The following is a 21,469-nucleotide window of genomic DNA, read 5'->3' on the forward strand; positions in this document are numbered from 1 at the left end:
CATAGTGTAGTCTCTCATCAGCTGCTGTGAAAGCTGTGAGTCTGGCACGTGAGACTAGTCATAGTGTAGTCTCTCATCAGCTGCTGTGAAAGCTGTGAGTCTGGCACGTGAGACTAGTCATAGTGTAGTCTCTCATCAGCTGCTTGAAAGCTGTGAGTCTGGCACGTGAGACTAGTCATAGTGTAGTCTCTCATCAGCTGCTGTGAAAGCTGTGAGTCTGGCACGTGAGACTAGTCATAGTGTAGTCTCTCATCAGCCAGTGTGAAAGCTGTGAGTCTGGCATGAGACCAGTCATAGTGTTGTCTCTTTCATCAGCCAGTGTGAAAGCTGTGAGTCTGGCACGTGAGACTAGTCATAGTGTAGTCTCTTTCATCAGCCAGTGTGAAAGCTGTGAGTCTGGCACGTGAGACTAGTCATAGTGTAGTCTCTTTCATCAGCCAGTGTGAAAGCTGAGTCTGTGAGAAGCTGTGAGTCTGCTGTGAAAGCTGTGAGTCTGGCACGTGAGACTAGTCATAGTGTAGTCTCTCATCAGCTGCTGTGAAAGCTGTGAGTCTGGCACGTGAGACTAGTCATAGTGTAGTCTCTCATCAGCTGCTGTGAAAGCTGTGAGTCTGGCACGTGAGACTAGTCAGTGTAGTCTCTCATCAGCTGCTGTGAAAGCTGTGAGTCTGGCACGTGAGACTAGTCATAGTGTAGTCTCTCATCAGCCAGTGTGAAAGCTGTGAGTCTGGCATGAGACCAGTCATAGTGTTCTCTTTCATCAGCCAGTGTGAAAGCTGTGAGTCTGGCACGTGAGACTAGTCATAGTGTAGTCTCTTTCATCAGCCAGTGTGAAAGCTGTGAGTCTGGCACGTGAGACTAGTCATAGTGTAGTCTCTCATCAGTGTGAAAGCTGTGAGTCTGGCACGTGAGACTAGTCATAGTGTAGTCTCTTTCATCAGCCAGTGTGAAAGCTGTGAGTCTGGCACGTGAGACTAGTCATAGTGTAGTCTCTCATCAGCTGCTGTGAAAGCTGTGAGTCTGGCACGTGAGACTAGTCATAGTGTAGTCTCTCATCAGCTGCTGTGAAAGCTGTGAGTCTGGCATGTGAGAGCAGTCATAGTGCACAGTTGTGTGACATGTTGAGAATAGGCATAGATGCTGACATCTGTTAGCTCCTAATAACAGACTAGGATTTCACATAGAATGATTGACCAGGTTTGTGTGGTGTGTGTGTGTGTTTATTCAAGGTGGGGGACACACTTGCACACAAGCCTACACTAACAGAGCCAAGTGTGTGAGTCCAGATAGTTGACTTGGCATAGGAAAACACTAACTGTGAGGTTTTGTTGCATGGCAGGGTTGGCCTGTCGGGGTAAGAACACACTAATACTATACAAACATTACAAACATCACAGTGTAACTTGAGTACAAATGTCTGTCACTGCCTTTAAATGAAAGCTCAAACTGTAAAATAGTTATCTTTGCCATGTATGATTATATACGTTGCCTTCAGAAACTATTCACAGCCCTCGATTTATGTTCTTATAGTCTGAATTAAAAATGAATCAAATAATATTTTTCACACCCTACGGTGACGCATGGTGGTGGCAGCATCATGCTCTGGGGATGTTTTTCAGTGGCAGGGACTGGGAGACTAGTTTGGAACGAGGGAAAGATGAACGGAGCAAAGTACACAGAGATCCTTGATGAAAACCTGCTCAGGACCTCCAACTGGGGCAAGGTTCACCATCCAACATGACAACGACCTTAAGCGTACAGCCAAAACCACGCATGGGAGAATCTCTCCAAATATAGGTGTGTCAAGCTTGTAGCGTCAAACCCAAGAAGAATTGAGGCTGTAATCTCTGCCAATGGTGCTTCACCAAAGTACTTATTAAAGGTTCTGAACACTTATGTAAATCAAATTGTATTTGTCACATACACATGTTTAGCAGATGTTATTGCGGGTGTAGCGAAATGCTTGTGTTTCTAGCTCCAACAGTGCAGTAATATCTAACAAACCACAACAATACGCACAACCTAAAAGTAAAATGAAGAATATATAAATGTGATATTTCAGTTTTTATTTTTAATAAATTAGCTAACATTTATAAAAAACTTTTTTTGCTTTGTCATTATGGGGTAATGTGTATAGATGAGGGAAAAAACTATTTAATACATTTTAGAATAAGGCTGTAACAAAATGGAGAAAAAGTCAAGGGGTCTGAATACTTTCCGAAGGCACTCTATATATATATATATATGATTTGTTCATTTGAATAGGTAAATGTCATACTGTAAAACACTAGTGCCCCATGTCCTCCATTCTGGCCTGATTCTGTCTCTCTCCATCCCTGTCCCCCTCTCTCACCTTTCCTCCTCCCCCACCCCAGAGGATGGGCGCAGAGTCCTGGTGTCGGTGTAGATGTCTCTCGGTCGGCTCTTGCGACGCGCCTCCTCCAAGGCCTCGGACCTCCTGACCTTTAACCCAGGGTCGGCGGGTTCGCGGAACGGCTTGGACGGGGAGATCATCTTCTCCAAGAACAATGTGTGTGTGCACCCTGCCGAGCCCCTCCCGGGTCTGCCCGAACACCACCCAGGTACAGTGTATATAGCTGTCTAAGAGTCCCCTACATAAGGGTCCTATTTATTAGGGCACACCGTAACGAACTTCTTTGCAACGGAGAAAAGCATTTCTTATCGGACAAGTTCAGGCAGTCCCTTCCTGTTTCAGTCCGTTTTCTTGCATTTGGTGCCTAGTACATACAACCCTGTGGTGTATTCAGTGAGCTGAACTATTCTGAACATCACAGAAATGTAATGAATAGCACTAACACGATCACCTATTCTACCCGACAATCATATTTGTTCTACACAATACATTTCTATTTGAATGTCCTGTAACATTACATCCTCCTGAACAGGCCCCAGCTATGACTATAACGTTCACCTATTCCTCTGCTGTTCTTCTCTTCCCAGTGAGTCCTATAATGTCTCTCTCTCTTTCCACCATGTACAGATGAACTCTCACCTGAGAGATATGAGACTGTATGGTTCATTGTCTCTCGCCTCTGCATTTCCTTGTTTGTTCATGAGTCAGATCTCCTTATTTCTTTTCAGGTTACTTCCTCTTTGTCTCACTTACTTTGTGTCATACCTAGTAATGTTTCCTTGTACAGTATGTCACCTCTTCCATCATGGTATGGTATGTTAGCTATGGACAGTATATTTGTGTATCAACTTATTAAGGTTATAGATGTCTAATCTATTATAGTTCTCAGGCCAAAATATTTTTCCCATGAACCAAAGTCAGATTGACTCCAGATTTGGTATATCTATCTATCTGACTTCTGGTTCATGGGAAGAAGGTTTGTCCTGAGGAGAACTGACTTGGTTCTGGGATCCTTTTCTCTTAGTGTGATCTTCTCAGGTGACTTCGGTGCTTGTGTTTTCTTGTGTGTCCTCTCTTTCTCAACCTGTCTCCAATCCTCCTCTGATATGATTTCATCAGGGTGAGTGTGTGTTCTCGTGTGTGTGTGTTGTTGTCCACGTGTCTGTGTTCCTGTGTGTTTGTGGCCATGTTTCTCCATCTCTCTCATGACTCCCTTCTCTCCTCAGGGTACCTGTGTGTGCACATGGAGAAGGATGAGAGCCTGGGAACCACTCTGATCCTCACCTGGGTTCCCAACTCCCGTATCCAGAGACAGGACGAGGAGGCCCTGCGTTACATCACCCCAGAGAGCTCACCTGTCCGCAGGAACGCTCGGCGCAGGACCCGCAGGTAGAGTGGGGGGAGGGGAACGTAATGGACTTCTGTAGCTGGTGATATTGTAATAACAGGTGTTATTGTGATAACTGCTTGTATCGCGGTAACAGGTCTTATTGTGATAACTGCTTGTATCGCGGTAACAGGTTTTGTGATAACTGCTTGTATTGCGGTAACAGGTTTTATTGTGATAACTGCTTGTATCCTGACAACTGAGCCTGAACTTTTGTAATATAGGTGAACTCTGTTTCAGGATGGTACTTAATTTCCATCTGGTCGAATTTCATCCTCTGAAAAAACATTTTACGGTAACACTAATGTTAACCCTACCTGCAGGCCCCACTCCCGACACCCTCCCGCCCAGGAGGAAGATGAGGACCGGGAGGAGGAGGAGAGGATTGGGAACGGAACTGGGATTGGAGGGGGCCTGGGTCTGGAGGCCAGCATAGAGCCCCCTCCTCCCCAGCAACAGCAGTCCCAGTCTGGGACGGATGAGGGAGACGAGGGGTCCTGTGAGCTGTCGGCTGACGAGGTGAGCAGGGACAGCACCATGGGCTCGGACTCAGACACCACCTTCTCCTCACCCTTCTGTCTGTCGCCCGTCAGCGAGTCCCTCTTTGAGAGCAGCGGCTCTGTGTTCCTGGACAACGAGAGCAGGTGAGCTGGGAGGGGATGGGCTTGTGTGTGTGGATAATACAGACCTTGGTTCATATTGTAATTTAAATCCTTTCAAATACATTATCAGGGCTTTGAGTTTGCATGTTGTCATTAAACCAATAGAAAAAGTCAAAGGTTTCAGTATTTGAATGCAGGTCTGTTGTGTGCACATATTTGTTTGTGACTTGTGTTAGACATGGATACGAATGGGACATGGATACGAATGGGACATGGATACGAATGGGACATGGATACGAATGGGACATGGATACAAATGGGGTGTTTTGGTGAAAAAAATGAAAGTTATTATCAGTTGGATTTTGTGTGAATCATCTATGCGAGTTACTTATTGATATGCAGAGCACAAATGGAGCTGTAGTTTCCATGGGACCTATCATTTATGTATGTATTGAATCCAGTCTGTCAGTTCAGACGCTGAATATTGGTGTCTTATCTCGCAGTGGAGACATTGAAATAGTTTAAGCATATAAGCACATGACAGAAATGCTTTTCCAATTATTTGGGTGGAGACGCATCCAACTTGTTAAATGCATATTTGAAACTGACAGCCTGAATACCAACAAGAACTTGCAACCATTTGCATAAATATCCTATGGATATTTTAGGTAACAGGCGATTTGATTGTTTCCCCACCACTTTATAAAAGAGTTTTAAAAAAAGAGAGAGAGAGCGAGAGAGAGCAGCAGCGGTCGTCCGTGTTTAAAGGCTATAACCTTGAATCATGTTGAACCTACACTCCAGATGCCAGTTTCTCACCTCGCAAGACAGAATTTCTCACCAGATCAAGGTAGTTGTAATAGGCCAAACCTACCACAAGGTGGAGCCACCGAGAAGGGAATAAGTGTACTCTTACTGTCATTGGGGGAGGTGCACACTTTTCACAGCATTTTTTAAAATTAAACCTTTATTTAACTAGGCAAGTCTGTAAATGAGAATTTGTTGTTAACTATTACTGCCTCCCAAGGCTGGATGTGTCACTCTGTAGGAGAGAACGGGCTGTATAAAGGAGACAATTACAAGGTTCTTATTGGCAACATGGGCCAAAACACACACATTGTCCTTCGCTAAATCGATTCAATTAAAGCAGCTTAGTAATCAGTTAGGAGTTAGCAGTTAGCACACACATTCAGTATGTGGTCCATGCAGGAATTCTACCAACACTCTGCTCCAACCAACTAAACCATCTGGACTAAACCACTATCATGTTGCTGTACTGACCTTCTGGTCATTCTCGTTTATACATCCCTCAGAGGTCGTTTCCACACAGAGGTATTTGGCCAGAAACACAGCCCAGGATGAGGCAGTTTGAAGTGTGTGTTTGTCCATTTAACACTGTAAGTGCAGTTAGTGTGTGACTTGGCAGCTTTCTCTTGCACTGCCTCTAACCTTTTCTCTCTCTCGCGCTCTCTATTTTTCTTTCACTCATTCTCTCGCTCGCTCTCTATTTATCCTTCGCTATTGTTTCTCTTTAACTCAATCTCCATTTTCTTCTCCCTGTACTTCCTCTCCCCTCTTCACTCCCTCTCCCTCCCTGGGTCTGTGTGAAACTCTCTTTGATTCCTCCCTGCTCCTGGGGTTGTTGTACTGGGCTGTGTGTCAACGGGGTGGATTAGAGGAATGGAGAGTGGTCTGGTCGGGGCCTACAGGCAGCAGCCAACCCCTCTGGAACAGCACAGCTCTCAGCTTTAATTGACACTGTTAAGGGGCCTGGGACTGGAAACATGTCACTAGGAATCATGCAGAGAGAAATAATCTGTGTGCAAGAAAGTGAGTGGGAAGAGGGAGTGTAAGAAAGCGAGAGAGTACATTATGTTGTTGTGTGGGAGAGACTGTATTGTAGCTTTGTGTGTGTGTGCATGCATACGTGTTCCCAATGCTGTTATTGTTTCACACTTTTGAAACTCATCTATATGGTTAAGCTATTAGTGGCTCCAGTACAGCATCTACTGTATATGGCTCCAGTACAGCATCTATATGGCTCCAGTACAGCATCTATATGGCTCCAGTACAGCATCTACAGTTGACGTCGGAAGTTTACAAACACTTAAATTGGAGCCATTAAAACTCGTTTTTCAACCACTCCACAAATTTCTTGTTAAGGAACTATAGTTTTGGCAAGTCGGTTAGGATATCTACTTTGTGCCTGACACAAGTCATTTTTCCAACAATTATTTACAGACAGATTATTTCACTTACGATTCCAGTGGGTCAGAAGTTTACATGCACTAAATTGACTGTGCCTTCAAACAGCTTGGAAATTTCCCAAAAATGTTATGGCTTTAGAAGCTTCTGATAGGCTAATTGGCATACTTTGAGTCAATTAGAGGTGTTCCTGTGGATGTATTTCAAGGCCTACCTTCAAACTCAGTTCCTCTTTGCTTGACATCATGGGAAAATCAAAAGAAATCAGCCAAGACCTCAGAAAAAAATGGTAGAGCTCCACAAGTCTGGTTCATCATTGGGAGCAATTTCCAAACGCCTGAAGGTACCACGTTCATCTGTACAAACAATAGTACGCAAGTATAAACACCTTGGGACCACGCAGCCGTCATACCGCTCAGGAAGGAGACGCGTTCTGTCTCCTTGAAATGAAAGTACTTTGGTCCCAAAAGTGCAAATCAATCCCAGAACAACAGCAAAGGACCTTGTGAAGATGCTGGAGGAAACCGGTACAAAAGTATCTATATCCACAGTAAAACGAGTCCTATATCGACATAACCTGAAAGGCCGCTCAGCAAGAAAGAAGCCACTGCTCTAAAACCACCATAAGAAAGCCAGACTACGGTTTTCAACTGAACATGGTGACAAAGATTGTACTTTTTGGAGAAATGTCCTATGGTCTGATGAAACGAAAATAGAAGAACACCATCCCAACCGTGAAGCACTGGGGTGGCAGCATCATGTTGTTGGGGTGCATTGCAGCAGGAGGGACTGATGCACTTCACAAAATAGATGTCATCATGAGAAAGGAAAAATATGTGGATATATTGAAGTAACATCTCAAGACATCAGTCAGGAAGTTAAACCTTGGTCGCAAATGGGTCTTCCAAATGGACAATGACCCCAAGCATACTTCCAAAGTTGTGGCAAAATGGCTTAAGGACAACAAAGTAAAGGTATTGGAGTGGCCATCACAAAGCCCTGACCTCAATGCTAAAGAGAATTTGTGGGCAGAACTGGAAAAGCGTGTGCGAGCAAGGAGGCTACAAACCTGACTCAGTTACACCAGCTCTGTCAGGAGGAATGGGCCAAAATTCACCCAACTTATTGTGGGAAGCTTGTGGAAGGCTACCCGAAACGTTGACCCAAGTTAAACAATTTAAAGGCAATGCTACCAAATACTAATTGAATGTATGTAAATTTCTGACCCACTGGGAATGTGATGAAAGAAATAAAAGCTGAAATAAACAAGATCCTGACCTAAGACAGGACATTTTTACTATGATTAAATGTCAGGAATTGTGAAACTGAGTTTAAATATATTAGACTAAGGTGTATGTAAACTTCCCTCTTCAACTGTATATGGCTCCAGTACAGTATTCTAAACCACTGACTGTAGTGCGTCTGTAGGACAAAATTTCTATTTGTTTTCTTTATCTTTAAAACTTTTAAATTCTTAATGTATCTCAAAAGTATTTTGCCCTGTACAATTGTTAGAATCCTAAACATAGGTAATTAAATCATAGTGAATTTCCATGCAAATGTACAATAATATATTTATATAACAACATAAAACCTATTTTTAGCTCTCCTCCTTTCCCTGCCCTCCCCAGAGATTTGATTAGATGTTGTTTATATTTTTGTTTAGTATAAAAACATGTCATGTGTTGGTCCCCTGTTTCATGAGCTGAAATATAAGATCTCAGAAATGTTCAATATGAACAAAAAGCTTATTTCTCTCAAATTTTGTGCACAAATTTGCTTACATCCCTGTTAGTGAGCATTTCTCCTTTGTCAAGATAATCCATCCACCTGACAGGTGTGGCATATCAAGATGCTGATTAAATAGCATGATCATTACACAGGTGCACCTTATGCTGGGGACATTTTTTTCTCTTCACAAAACACAACTCCGCAGATGTTTTGAGAGAGCATGCAATTGGCATGCTGACTGCAAGAATGTCCACCGGAGCTGTTGCTAGATAATTTAATGTTTATTTCACTACCATAAGCCGCCTCCAACATTGTTTTAGAGAATTTGGCAGAGCCCAACCGGCTTCACAATCACAGACCACATGTAACCACGCCAGCCCAGGATCTCCACATCTGGCTTCTTCACCTGCGGGATCGTCTGTGACCAGCCACGCAGACAGCTGATGAAACTGTGGATTTGCACAACCGAAGAACTTCTGTACAACTGTCAGAAACATTCTCAGGGAAGCTCATCTGCGTGCTGGTCGTTCTCACCAGGGGCTTGACCTGACTGCTGTTCACCAACTTCAGGGGGCAAATTCTCACCTTCGATGGCCACTGGTACGCTGGAGAAGTGTGCTCTTCATGGATTAAGGCCAGTTTCAACTCTAACGGTCAGATGGCGTTGTGTGGGCGAGTGGTTTGCTGATGTCAGTGTTGTGAAACCGAGTGTCTCGTGTTGAGGTTATGGTATGCGCAGACATAAGCTATGAACAAACACAATTACATTTTATTGATGGCAAGTTTGAATGCACAGAGATACCATGATGAGATCCTGAGGCCCATTGCCGTGCCATTCATCTGCCGCCATCACCTCATGTTTCAGCATGATAATGCACTGCCCCATGTCGCAAGGATCTATACACAATTCCTGGAAGCTGAAAATGTTCCAGTTCCTCGAAGGTCTGCATACTCACCAGACATGTCACCCATTGAGCATGTTTGGGATGCTCTGGATATACGCGTACTACAGCGTGTTCTAGTTATTGTCAATATCCATCAACTTCGCACAGCCATTGAAGAGTAGTTGGACAGTTCCACAGGCCACATTCAACAGCCTGATCAACTCTATGTATGAAGATGTGTCGCTCTGCATGAAGCAAATGGTGGTCACACCAGATACTGACTGGTATACTGATCCACGCCCCTACATTTTCTTTAAGGTATCTGTGACCAACAGATGCATTTCTGTAGTCCCAGTAATGTGAAATCCATTGATTAGGGCCTAATGAATTTGTTTCAATTGACTGATTTCCTCTTACGAACTGTAATTCGGTGAAATTGGTCCTTCTGTAGCTCAGTTGGTAGAGCATGGCGCTTGTAACGCCAGGGTAGTGGGTTCAATTCCCGGGACCACCCATACGTAGAATTTATGCACACATGACTGTAAGTCGCTTTGGATAAAAGCGTCTGCTAAATGGCATTTATTATTATTATTATATTATAAATTGTTGCGTATTTGTGTATTTAATTCAGATCCCCATTTAGCTGTTGAAAAAGCAGCAGCCACACAACATAGAACATGACAACATGCAGAACACCAATAGATAAGAACACAAATGTAAAGCTACATTTAAAACATCTAAAGAAAACTGTGTTAGTGTGCGTCTCTTCACAGACCATGTTGTTTCCTTGAGGTGTTTCATATTTCTTGCCTGAGTTACCATGTAGTCATTTTCCCAGTCTCTGTTCTTACTTGGGGACTGGGTTTTTGAGCAACTTGGTACTTTCAACACATCAATATTTCTTACAACGATCGACAGTGATTGTCAATCCCTCGTCCACTCTGAGCCAGGAGTGGCTGATATGCATGTTATTGACATTGGCCCTCCATTGAGGGCCAGACGTGCTGCTCTGTTCTGTGCTGCAGTATTTGTTTTACCGCACCTGACTGGACAACTGTTTGGTTGCATGTGATGTCTCACAGACAGACCTCTCCCCATCTTTACAACAATGCAATCAATATGCTTTGCCCTTGACAGTTTACAATCTAATAGAACACCAAGAAGTGTAGTCTCTTCTACTTGCTCAACAGCCACATTATGCATTGAGTTTAGGGACCATGGGGGATGAGCCCCAGGCTCTGGTTCTCAGGGTGACGCCAGAGCTCTGTCCCTAGGGTAGAGCATCACGTAGGTGGGGAGCTTGTAGCTGTAGCTCCCCTGACGAGGGACATGCCATTAAAACAGCTTTTCCATCAAAACATGCTGTTGCCATATACTGAGTGTACTAAACATTAAGAACACCTTCCTGATATTGACTTTTTGCCCTCAGAACAGCCTCAGTTTGTCGGGGCATGGACTCTACAAGGTGTCAAGCGTTCCACAGGGATGCTGGCCCATGTTGACTCCAATGCTTCCCACAGTCGTCAAATTGGCTGGACCATTCTAGATACCCACCGGAAACTGTTGTGCATGAAAAGCCCAGCACCGTTGCAGTTCTTGGCACTTAAATATTTTGTCTTGTGCATTCACCCTCTGAATGCCACACATACACAATCCACGTCTCAATTGTCTCAGAGCTTAAAAATCCTTCTTTAACCTGTTTCTTTCCATTCATCTACACTGATTGTAGTGGACATCAATAAGGGATCATAACTTTCACCTGGATTCAGTCCGTCATGGAAAGAGCAGGTGTTACTAATGTTTTGTCCACTCAGTGCATAGTCTGTGTATAACACTGTATACATAGGCTATAGTGTAGTCGCTATAGAGAACAGCATCAGCTATTAGTGTGAATATTTAGCATTCGCTAATTGAGGTCCACTGAGGTAGATGGCATTTAAAACCTCTCCGTAGCACCCACTGGTATGTTACTGTAAGATATCTTCACTTCATTGATTAAGTAGACGACATTTAAAACAGGTCCATGTTCAACACCTTCTGTTGATGCTGATTAGTTAACTGGAAAGCCCATAGACCGATAGCTTAGCAATATCTCTGACAGTTACAGTAGTTAGCATGTAGCACAGTTTAAATATTCCTTTATTGAGGCAATGTTTTAAGCAATCAAATGTTGTCAGATTTTATTCAAGCAGACCATTAAGTGTGAGACTTTTGGTTTCTGTATGTTCTCTCCGCACCTCAATGTAATACAATAGGCCTATGACGCAGACCTGGGTTCAAATACTTTGAAAAATAATTTCTAATTCTTCTGCCAGGCTTGATTGAGATTTCCTGTTGCAATGGAACCGATAGACAAGTCCAAAATCTGCAACGCCCGCTCACCGGGCACTACAGACAGGCTAAAGCAAAAGCTCAAAATATTTGAAAGATTTCAAATAGTTTTTGAACCCAGGCCTGCTATGACTAGGTTTATATTGAGGCAGACAGAATCTCCACTCTTCTGTGCTGTAGTGTCCCAGGACTGGGACCTTTTTCATGATTTGATACATGATCCAGGGGGCAGTGAATCTGACCAATGAAGGGACACCTTGCTGTCTCGATGGATCTCACATTATTTTCCCATATACAGGTATGTGACAACCCGAGACATGATCAATTCACAACCATTGATTTAGTTTGAAACTGACCAGCTCATAGGCTGTTTGTATTTATTATGGACTTAGGGAAATACTGTTCCATCGGCATACAAGGAAACAGCATTTAAATGTAAATGTTTTTACATAGTATTGACTTGTGTTTACTGGACCTATTTGCAATTAATACGTCATTGTGCTTCTCAGGTCTGGCTCTCCGAGACGTGTCTTGGGGTGTGTTTTGGTTGTTAATTGTTTTATTTACCCCCTTACCCAGATGTGTGTGTGTGTGTGTGTGTGTGTGTTAACGCAGTAGAGGAACCCCCAGCTCGGGTTACAGTGCCGTGGAAACAAACAGTGGCCTTGGGGGAATGACTGGGGAAATTGGAAGGCAGACGCTGTGATGTGTGTATGTGTGTGTACACACAGTTTCTGTTGTATGCACTGTGTGTGTGTGATGTGCGTGGTCCCCCCCCCCCCCCCCCCCTGCACAGTAACCGCCATGCATTCTTCTCTGTCCCTTGGTCTAAGCCAAAACAGGACATAAAACAAGGAACCACAACAGGGCAGTAAAATAGACTCCTGATATTCAACACTAGTCACAAACAGAATTACCTCTGTGTGCAATGCAATGATTCTCCAAAATCATGGTCCCATCAGTTTCCCTTAGACGCTGATCTAAGGTCTGTTTTGCATTTAGCCAGTAATAGTTGTGGGTGTAAGTTAATCTGATCCTATAACCAACTCAACTTCTCCCCCCCTCATTTTCTCAGGGAGCTGTGCGACGAGTCCATGACCCATTCGGCTAGCTCCGCCTCCAGCCTGGACAGCCACGCTCCCTCTGAGAACAACAGCCAATCGCAGGGCATGCGGTGGGAGGAACAGCAGAAGGTGCTGGCGTTGGAGCAGCTGGGGGGAGTGTTCCGGGTCGACCTGGGTCACATGAGGTCACTCCGCCTCTTCTTCAGGTCAGCCAGGGGTCATGTGGGGTCATGTTGTCTGGATACTTTATGACTTCAGGAACTTTACTCTCATAACAACTCACCTGCATACAGTTGTTGTTTGGCCTGTGAGGGTAAAGGGGAGGATTATCATTGTCCAACGATTACAAAAATGAAAATTCACTTCAGAATGTGGGCCTATATGTATGTAAAAAATGACTGTATTTGACAATCCAGGAAATGTTTCTGAAATTCTTCTCCAACTGAGAGTTTGCTGTATATGTTATAAGCCATGTTTTAGCAGTGCAGTAACATTGAATGTGTGTTTCTTTCAGCCAGTGTTTCTGTATGTTTGAATGGTATGTTGTGATTCCAGTGATGAGGCGTGTAATAGTGGTCAGCTGGTGATCGCCAGCAGGGAGAGCCAGTATAAGGTCCTCCACTTCCACCACGCAGGTCTGGACAAGCTGGCTGAGGTCTTCCAACAGTGGAAGTGCTGCAGAGAGACGCAGCTCAAAGACCAGGTGAGGCATGTTAGCATTGTGGCTAGATATCATGTTCCTACAGTGTTAGCATTGTGGCTAGATACCATGTTATTTCAGTGTTAGCATAATGGCTAGTTTCTTGATATCTCTCGCTCCCTCTCTGCCCCCCACCTATCGATCTCTCTTTCTCCTCCCTCTCTCTTCCAGGTAGTGGATGAGAAGTCATGTATGCAGTTCTCCATCCGGAGGCCCACCCTGCCGTCCGCTGAGACCCACCCGGAGGAACGTCTGTACCGCCGCCTGGACGTCACCACCTGGCTCCGACACCTCAACCACAACGGACAGGTGGAGGAGGAGTACAAGCTACGCAAGGTGAGTGTGTAGCTGGGATAAGACCTTGGAAGACTGACAGACTTGCTTACATTTGTATACGATCACTTGTCTCTCTATTATGCATATGGGAATATTTGAACAGATTTCTTAACTAAAAATGACATGGAGCTGATTTCCTGGTGTTTTTAGTCTTCTGTCAAACAATGGAAATGCAAAAAAAAACTTTTTTTTTTTTTACAAAATTCTCTCAATAAATGGGGGGCCAAATACAACCACGCACAGTACTAATTCGGCCAATGGGCCATCAGTTGGGGAACCCTGGTGTAGTTGGATAACATTTGAATGTTATCATGTCCTCTCTGTCCCCCTCTCAGGCCATCTTCTTTGGGGGCATTGACCCATCCATCCGCGGGGAGGTGTGGCCCTTCTTACTGCACTACTACAGCTGTGACTCCTCCTCCCAGGAGAGAGAGGCCTGGAGACTGCAGAAACGCTCTGAGTACCACCACATCCAGCAGAGGAGGTAGGTGGCTGGGGGGTTTACTATAACTAATGGCTCTCCATCCAGGGGAGCTGCACTGCTGCTGACCATGTGCCTCTGTGTGTGTGTGTGTGTGTGGGGGGGTTCTATTGTGTTGTTTTCGATGAAAGAAGGACATTCATAACACTGGAACATATGTGGTTAATTTATACAAAGGAATAAGGTGGCACCAAGCCATATCCTGCTAACTGTTACACACACACACACACACACACACACACACACACACACACACACACACACACACACACACACACACACACACACACACACACACACACACACACACACACACACACACACACACACACACACCTTGTGGTTTCACTTTGCAAATGGAGCAATCAATAGACACAATTACAGAACGTTGTTATGGGAGTGCTGGGTGTAAATGAACAGGCCTCCTGGGTAAAAACATGTAATCGCTGATCAAATCATATTCTCATATTCTATCAATATGATGACTACAGCTCGAAATGCACACACCACGCACGCACGCACACACACCACGCACGCACACCACACACACACTAAAAGAGAGTGAAGGGTGCAACCAGTCAGTTTATTTTAGCCTCCCAGCGTTACCTGTCTGTCTGTCTGTCCCTAATCCTTTTTATTTTTCAATACATTTACATTTGACATTTGAGTCATTTAGCAGACGCTTGTCCAGAGCCACTTACAGGAGCAATTAGATTTAAGTGCCTTGATCCAGGGCACATTGGCAGATGTTTCACCTAGTCGTCTTGGATATTCGAACCAGCGACCATTTGGTTAATGGCCGTATGATCTTAACCACTAGGCTACCTAAGCTTACACACAGTGTGCATGTGTGTGCAGGTGTGATGCACGACTGCACAGAATGAATATGATAATTGTCCTGTCTTCAGCGGAATGGCGTATTAACCTTTAGATTACATCAGAAGATGTCATCCAAACCAGCCAATTAGACGCTCTCTTCCTCCTGTGATGTGATGAGGCTGATGGAAAAACACTTGACTGAGCCTCCAGGGGCCATTGGCTCATCATTAAGACCCTGGAACTACAGTCTCTGCCTTCTAAAGGTGGTGGCACCGGTAACACTACTTAAAGCCTGCAGATATGATGCATTATGATGCAGGTATAATAACTGATTAGACTTGTCATGAACATGTATGACACCCTTATAATCATCTGTTTGTGATCCTGACTAACGACCAGCCCCTAGTTCTATATTACTTCTATATGGAAATATAACATTCTATTATTATATAAGTCACATTTTGAAGAATCAATTATTGCTGGTTTGATTTGATGTTCTGTGCTGTAGCCAGTACTGTTGAAGATGTTAAACATGGATGATCCTGCTGGAGAAGAGAGATGTCCATATATACCTGTTCTGAACAAACACTGGAGGAGGAGAGGGTTGTGGAGAGTTGATTCAGTTTGCTCATCTATTTTCTACAAGCTCTGATGTCTCTGTAGTCTTACATGTTAATGTTGAGTTACACGATTAGGGGATTCTGGTAGCAGGACCAGGTACAGCTGCTGACAGTTCTCTAGAAAGGGAAGAAGAGAGGGAGAGAGTGAGGCATGGAGGTAGAGAGGGGACAAGGGACTGGGAGAGAGGGATCAAGGGACTGGGAGAGAGAAGGGAGTGAGGGAGGAGACGCAGAGGGAGAGGCAGACAAACACAGACCCAGAAAGTAAACAGTTGCGTGAAGTTGCATCAGGCCGAGTGTTATTGTTCCTGGCGGGGCTCAATGAAAACAAATAGTGTTAATTAAATCCCCTCTGCTCTGCTCGTTAGGGTAGGGGTCAGGTCCTCAGCCAGAGAGTGATGGGGGGGGGGGTTAGGGTTAGATCATAGGTTGTTTTAAGTGGTTTACATTGCCCCAACATCCTCACCCTACTCTTTTCCTGACATCCTATTAAGGGTTAAATTAAAAGTGCATTTTTTAAGTTGAGTAACTGCCATTTAAGTTTTGTTGAGATTAGTGCATAGCCCCAGTATTTAACCCAGTAAAACCCTTGTCTGTCCCTGCCATGCCCAGGTTGTCTATGAGTCCTGAGGAGCACAGTGACTTCTGGAGGAAGGTTCAGTTCACCGTGGATAAGGACGTGGTGAGAACAGACCGCAGCAACCACTTCTTCAGGGGAGAGAACAACCCCAATGTGGAGATCATGAGGTCAGGACAGATGGCTCTGTCTGGGTATTTCCCTCTTCTCTCCCCTACCACTTGTCTTTCCTCTCATCTCTATCCATATCCTTCCCTCTGTCACTCTTTATTCTGCATTTCCCTCTTCTCTCCCCTACCACTTGTCTTTCCTCTCATCTCTATCCATATCCTTCCCTCTGTCACTCTTTATTCTGCATTTCCCTCTTCTCTCCCCTACCACTTGTCTTTCCTCTCATCTCTATCCATATCCTTCCCTCTGTCACTCTTTATTCTGCATTTCCCTCTTCTCTCCCCTACCACTTGTCTTTCCTCTCATCTCTATCCATATCCTTCCCTCTGTCACTCTTTATTCTGCATTTCCCTCTTCTCTCCCCTACCACTTGTCTTTCCTCTCATCTCTATCCATATCCTTCCCTCTGTCACTCTTTATTCTGCATTTCCCTCTTCTCTCCCCTACCACTTGTCTTTCCTCTCATCTCTATCCATATCCTTCCCTCTGTCACTCTTTATTCTGCATTTCCCTCTTCTCTCCCCTACCACTTGTCTTTCCTCTCATCTCTATCCATATCCTTCCCTCTGTCACTCTTTATTCTGCATTTCCCTCTTCTCTCCCCTACCACTTGTCTTTCCTCTCATCTCTATCCATATCCTTCCCTCTGTCACTCTTTATTCTGCATTTCCCTCTTCTCTCCCCTACCACTTGTCTTTCCTCTCATCTCTATCCATATCCTTCCCTCTGTCACTCTTTATTCTGCATTTCCCTCTTCTCTCCCCTACCACTTGTCTTTCCTCTCATCTCTATCCATATCCTTCCCTCTGTCACTCTTTATTCTGCATTTCCCTCTTCTCTCCCCTACCACTTGTCTTTCCTCTCATCTCTATCCATATCCTTCCCTCTGTCACTCTTTATTCTGCATTTCCCTCTTCTCTCCCCTACCACTTGTCTTTCCTCTCATCTCTATCCATGTCCTTCCCTCTGTCACTCTTTATTCTGCATTTCCCTCTTCTCTCCCCTACCACTTGTCTTTCCTCTCATCTCTATCCATATCCTTCCCTCTGTCACTCTTTATTCTGCATTTCCCTCTTCTCTCCCCTACCACTTGTCTTTCCTCTCATCTCTATCCATATCCTTCCCTCTGTCACTCTTTATTCTGCATTTCCTCTTCTCTCCCCTACCACTTGTCTTTCCTCTCATCTCTATCCATATCCTTCCCTCTGTCACTCTTTATTCTGCATTTCCCTCTTCTCTCCCCTACCACTTGTCTTTCCTCTCATCTCTATCCATATCCTTCCCTCTGTCACTCTTTATTCTGCATTTCCCTCTTCTCTCCCCTACCACTTGTCTTTCCTCTCATCTCTATCCATATCCTTCCCTCTGTCACTCTTTATTCTGCATTTCCCTCTTCTCTCCCCTACCACTTGTCTTTCCTCTCATCTCTATCCATATCCTTCCCTCTGTCACTCTTTATTCTGCATTTCCCTCTTCTCTCCCCTACCACTTGTCTTTCCTCTCATCTCTATCCATATCCTTCCCTCTGTCACTCTTTATTCTGCATTTCCCTCTTCTCTCCCCTACCACTTGTCTTTCCTCTCATCTCTATCCATATCCTTCCCTCTGTCACTCTTTATTCTGCATTTCCCTCTTCTCTCCCCTACCACTTGTCTTTCCTCTCATCTCTATCCATATCCTTCCCTCTGTCACTCTTTATTCTGCATTTCCCTCTTCTCTCCCCTACCACTTGTCTTTCCTCTCATCTCTATCCATATCCTTCCCTCTGTCACTCTTTATTCTGCATTTCCCTCTTCTCTCCCCTACCACTTGTCTTTCCTCTCATCTCTATCCATATCCTTCCCTCTGTCACTCTTTATTCTGCATTTCCCTCTTCTCTCCCCTACCACTTGTCTTTCCTCTCATCTCTATCCATATCCTTCCCTCTGTCACTCTTTATTCTGCATTTCCCTCTTCTCTCCCCTACCACTTGTCTTTCCTCTCATCTCTATCCATATCCTTCCCTCTGTCACTCTTTATTCTGCATTTCCCTCTTCTCTCCCCTACCACTTGTCTTTCCTCTCATCTCTATCCATATCCTTCCCTCTGTCACTCTTTATTCTGCATTTCCCTCTTTCTCCCCTACCACTTGTCTTTCCTCTCATCTCTATCCATATCCTTCCCTCTGTCACTCTTTATTCTGCATTTCCCTCTTCTCTCCCCTACCACTTGTCTTTCCTCTCATCTCTATCCATATCCTTCCCTCTGTCACTCTTTATTCTGCATTTCCTCTTCTCTCCCCTACCACTTGTCTTTCCTCTCATCTCTATCCATATCCTTCCCTCTGTCACTCTTTATTCTGCATTTCCCTCTTCTCTCCCCTACCACTTGTCTTTCCTCTCATCTCTATCCATGTCCTTCCCTCTGTCACTCTTTATTCTGCATTTCCCTCTTCTCTCCCCTACCACTTGTCTTTCCTCTCATCTCTATCCATGTCCTTCCCTCTGTCACTCTTTATTCTGCATTTCCCTCTTCTCTCCCTACCACTTGTCTTTCTCTCATCTCTATCCATGTCCTTCCTCTGTCACTCTTTATTCTGCTTTCTCTCCCCTACCACTTGTCTTTCTCTCATCTCTATCCATGTCCTTCCCTCTGTCACTCTTTATTCTGCATTTCCCTCTTCTCTCCCCTACCACTTGTCTTTCCTCTCATCTCTATCCATGTCCTTCCCTCTGTCACTCTTTATTCTGCATTTCCCTCTTCTCTCCCCTACCACTTGTCTTTCCTCTCATCTCTATCCATGTCCTTCCCTCTGTCACTCTTTATTCTGCATTTCCCTCTTCTCTCCCCTACCACTTGTCTTTCCTCTCATCTCTATCCATATCCTTCCCTCTGTCACTCTTTATTCTGCATTTCCCTCTTCTCTCCCCTACCACTTGTCTTTCCTCTCATCTCTATCCATATCCTTCCCTCTGTCACTCTTTATTCTGCATTTCCCTCTTCTCTCCCCTACCACTTGTCTTTCCTCTCATCTCTATCCATATCCTTCCCTCTGTCACTCTTTATTCTGCATTTCCCTCTTCTCTCCCCTACCACTTGTCTTTCCTCTCATCTCTATCCATATCCTTCCCTCTGTCACTCTTTATTCTGCATTTCCCTCTTCTCTCCCCTACCACTTGTCTTTCCTCTCATCTCTATCCATATCCTTCCCTCTGTCACTCTTTATTCTGCATTTCCCTCTTCTCTCCCCTACCACTTGTCTTTCCTCTCATCTCTATCCATATCCTTCCCTCTGTCACTCTTTATTCTGCATTTCCCTCTTCTCTCCCCTACCACTTGTCTTTCCTCTCATCTCTATCCATATCCTTCCCTCTGTCACTCTTTATTCTGCATTTCACTCTCTCCTCTCTTACCACTCTTTTCTCCTCCCTTTCTTCCTCACCTTTTCCATTCCTCATCTTTCCTATCCCATAGTCCAGTGCACAGGAGGTAATATTGTACATGAATATCATATTCTGAACTCTGGGGGAAGCTAATGACTTTCATGCTTTATTGACTCCCAGTAAGTTGTTAGAGCACCAGTTCTGATGCATACGTACAGCTAATGGCTTCCTAAATGAAGGAGCTAAAGGCTTTCAAAACCATACTTACAGGAGCTAAAGGCTTCCTAAATGAAGGAGCTAAAGGCTTCCTAAATGAAGGAGCTAAAGGCTTTCAAAACCAGGCTGTTAAGTGACTCATGGCTGGTTCTCGGTATTGGTAAAAATAACTGGGTCAAGTAGAGTAAATAATATAATAATAGAGGTGGGGGAGGTTAGAACTCTCATGTATTATTATGGACCAATATTGTCTCACCACTTTTCATATTTGTCTTATTCATTCGCTTACTCTGTTTTAATGCCATAGTGTTATTTAGCTTTAAGTTCCTCCGTGTCCACATCACTAAGGACTGATCATGGTCCACACACTCCAACACAGTCGTGAAGGCACAACAACACCTCTTCCCCCTCAGGAGGCTGAAAAGATTTGGCAGGGACCCTCGGATCGTTTTAAAGTTCTACAGCTGCACCATTGAGAGCATCTTGACTGGCTGCATCACCGCTTGGTTTGGCAACAGCTTGGCATCCGACCGCAAGGCTCTACAGAGGGTAGTGTGTACGGCCCAGTACATCACTGGGGCCAAGCTTCCTGCCATTAAGGACCTCTATACCAGGCGGTGTCAAAGGAAGGCCCTAAAAATTATCAGACTCCAGCCACACTAGTCATAGACTGTTCTCTCTGATACCGCACGGCAAGCGGTACCGATGCACCAAGTCTGGAACCAACAGGACCCTGAACAGCTTCTACCCCCAAGCCATTAGACTGCTAAAGAGTTAGTGTGGGTAGCTATTGGTTAACTATTTAACTATCTTCATTTACCCTTTTTGCCTTAACCTTTTTGACTCATCGCATACACTGCTGTGACTGTTTATTATCTATCCTGTTACCTAGTCACTTTATAGGGCCCTACCTATATGTACATATCTACCTCAATGACCTCGTACCCCTGTACATGGACTCTGTACAGGTACCTCGTGTATATAGCCAAGTTATCATTACTCATTGTGTATTTATCTCTGAATAGTTAGGATGAGAAGTAAGCATTTCACTGTTGGTCTACACCTGTTTACAAAGCATGTGAAAAATACGATTTGATCTAAATGGATTGTTTTAACGACAGTGTCTAAACATCTATACGACCTGTTGGTTAGGGTGATGGGTTAGTATGACTTTGTATGTAGAACTTTATGTATGAGGTAATATGTGTAACTTAGTATGAGGTAATATGTATGACTTAGTATGATCTCTTGATATTGTCTGTGGTGGTGTTCCTCCCTTCCTCCAGGTGTGTGCTGCTGAACTACGCAGTGTTCAACCCAGAGATGGGATACTGCCAGGGCATGTCTGACCTGGTGGCCCCCCTGCTGACCGAGGTGCAGGATGAGAGTGACACGTTCTGGTGCTTCGTAGGCCTGATGGAAAACACCATCTTCATCAGCTCTCCCCGCGACGAGGACATGGAGAGACAACTGGTAAGGGGACCGAGGGAGAGAAAGTGTCTTTCTCTCTTTTTATTACACACACTTTTCTCTCTCGCTATCTGTGATTCTGGTGTTTTATTTTGTGTGTGTGTGTGTGTGTGTCGTTACATTCATATCCACATTGGTG

At 44.4% G+C, this 21,469-nt stretch overlaps 1 protein-coding gene across 6 annotated transcripts in view; it reads left to right on the forward strand.

Annotated features, from left to right (window-relative positions):
- LOC124025285 (TBC1 domain family member 16-like) overlaps positions 1 to 21,469 on the forward strand; it is a 28,952-nt gene that overhangs the window by 3,585 nt on the left and 3,898 nt on the right. For all 6 annotated transcript variants that reach the window (XR_006837170.1, XM_046338843.1, XM_046338841.1 and 3 more), the window contains exons 2-10: positions 2,376 to 2,582; positions 3,601 to 3,763; positions 4,085 to 4,405; positions 12,590 to 12,784; positions 13,134 to 13,281; positions 13,450 to 13,614; positions 13,950 to 14,098; positions 16,147 to 16,281; positions 21,147 to 21,333. Coding sequence is in view for 5 of the 6 variants with exons in the window: in XM_046338843.1 (XP_046194799.1) it covers positions 2,408 to 2,582; positions 3,601 to 3,763; positions 4,085 to 4,405; positions 12,590 to 12,784; positions 13,134 to 13,281; positions 13,450 to 13,614; positions 13,950 to 14,098; positions 16,147 to 16,281; positions 21,147 to 21,333 (1,638 nt within the window). In the remaining variant the exon portion in view is untranslated. The remainder of the gene's footprint in view (positions 1 to 2,375; positions 2,583 to 3,600; positions 3,764 to 4,084; positions 4,406 to 12,589; positions 12,785 to 13,133; positions 13,282 to 13,449; positions 13,615 to 13,949; positions 14,099 to 16,146; positions 16,282 to 21,146; positions 21,334 to 21,469) is intronic.

This window comes from Oncorhynchus gorbuscha, unplaced genomic scaffold (assembly GCF_021184085.1).
Source record: "Oncorhynchus gorbuscha isolate QuinsamMale2020 ecotype Even-year unplaced genomic scaffold, OgorEven_v1.0 Un_scaffold_2218, whole genome shotgun sequence".
Classification (NCBI taxonomy): Eukaryota; Metazoa; Chordata; class Actinopteri; order Salmoniformes; family Salmonidae; genus Oncorhynchus; species Oncorhynchus gorbuscha.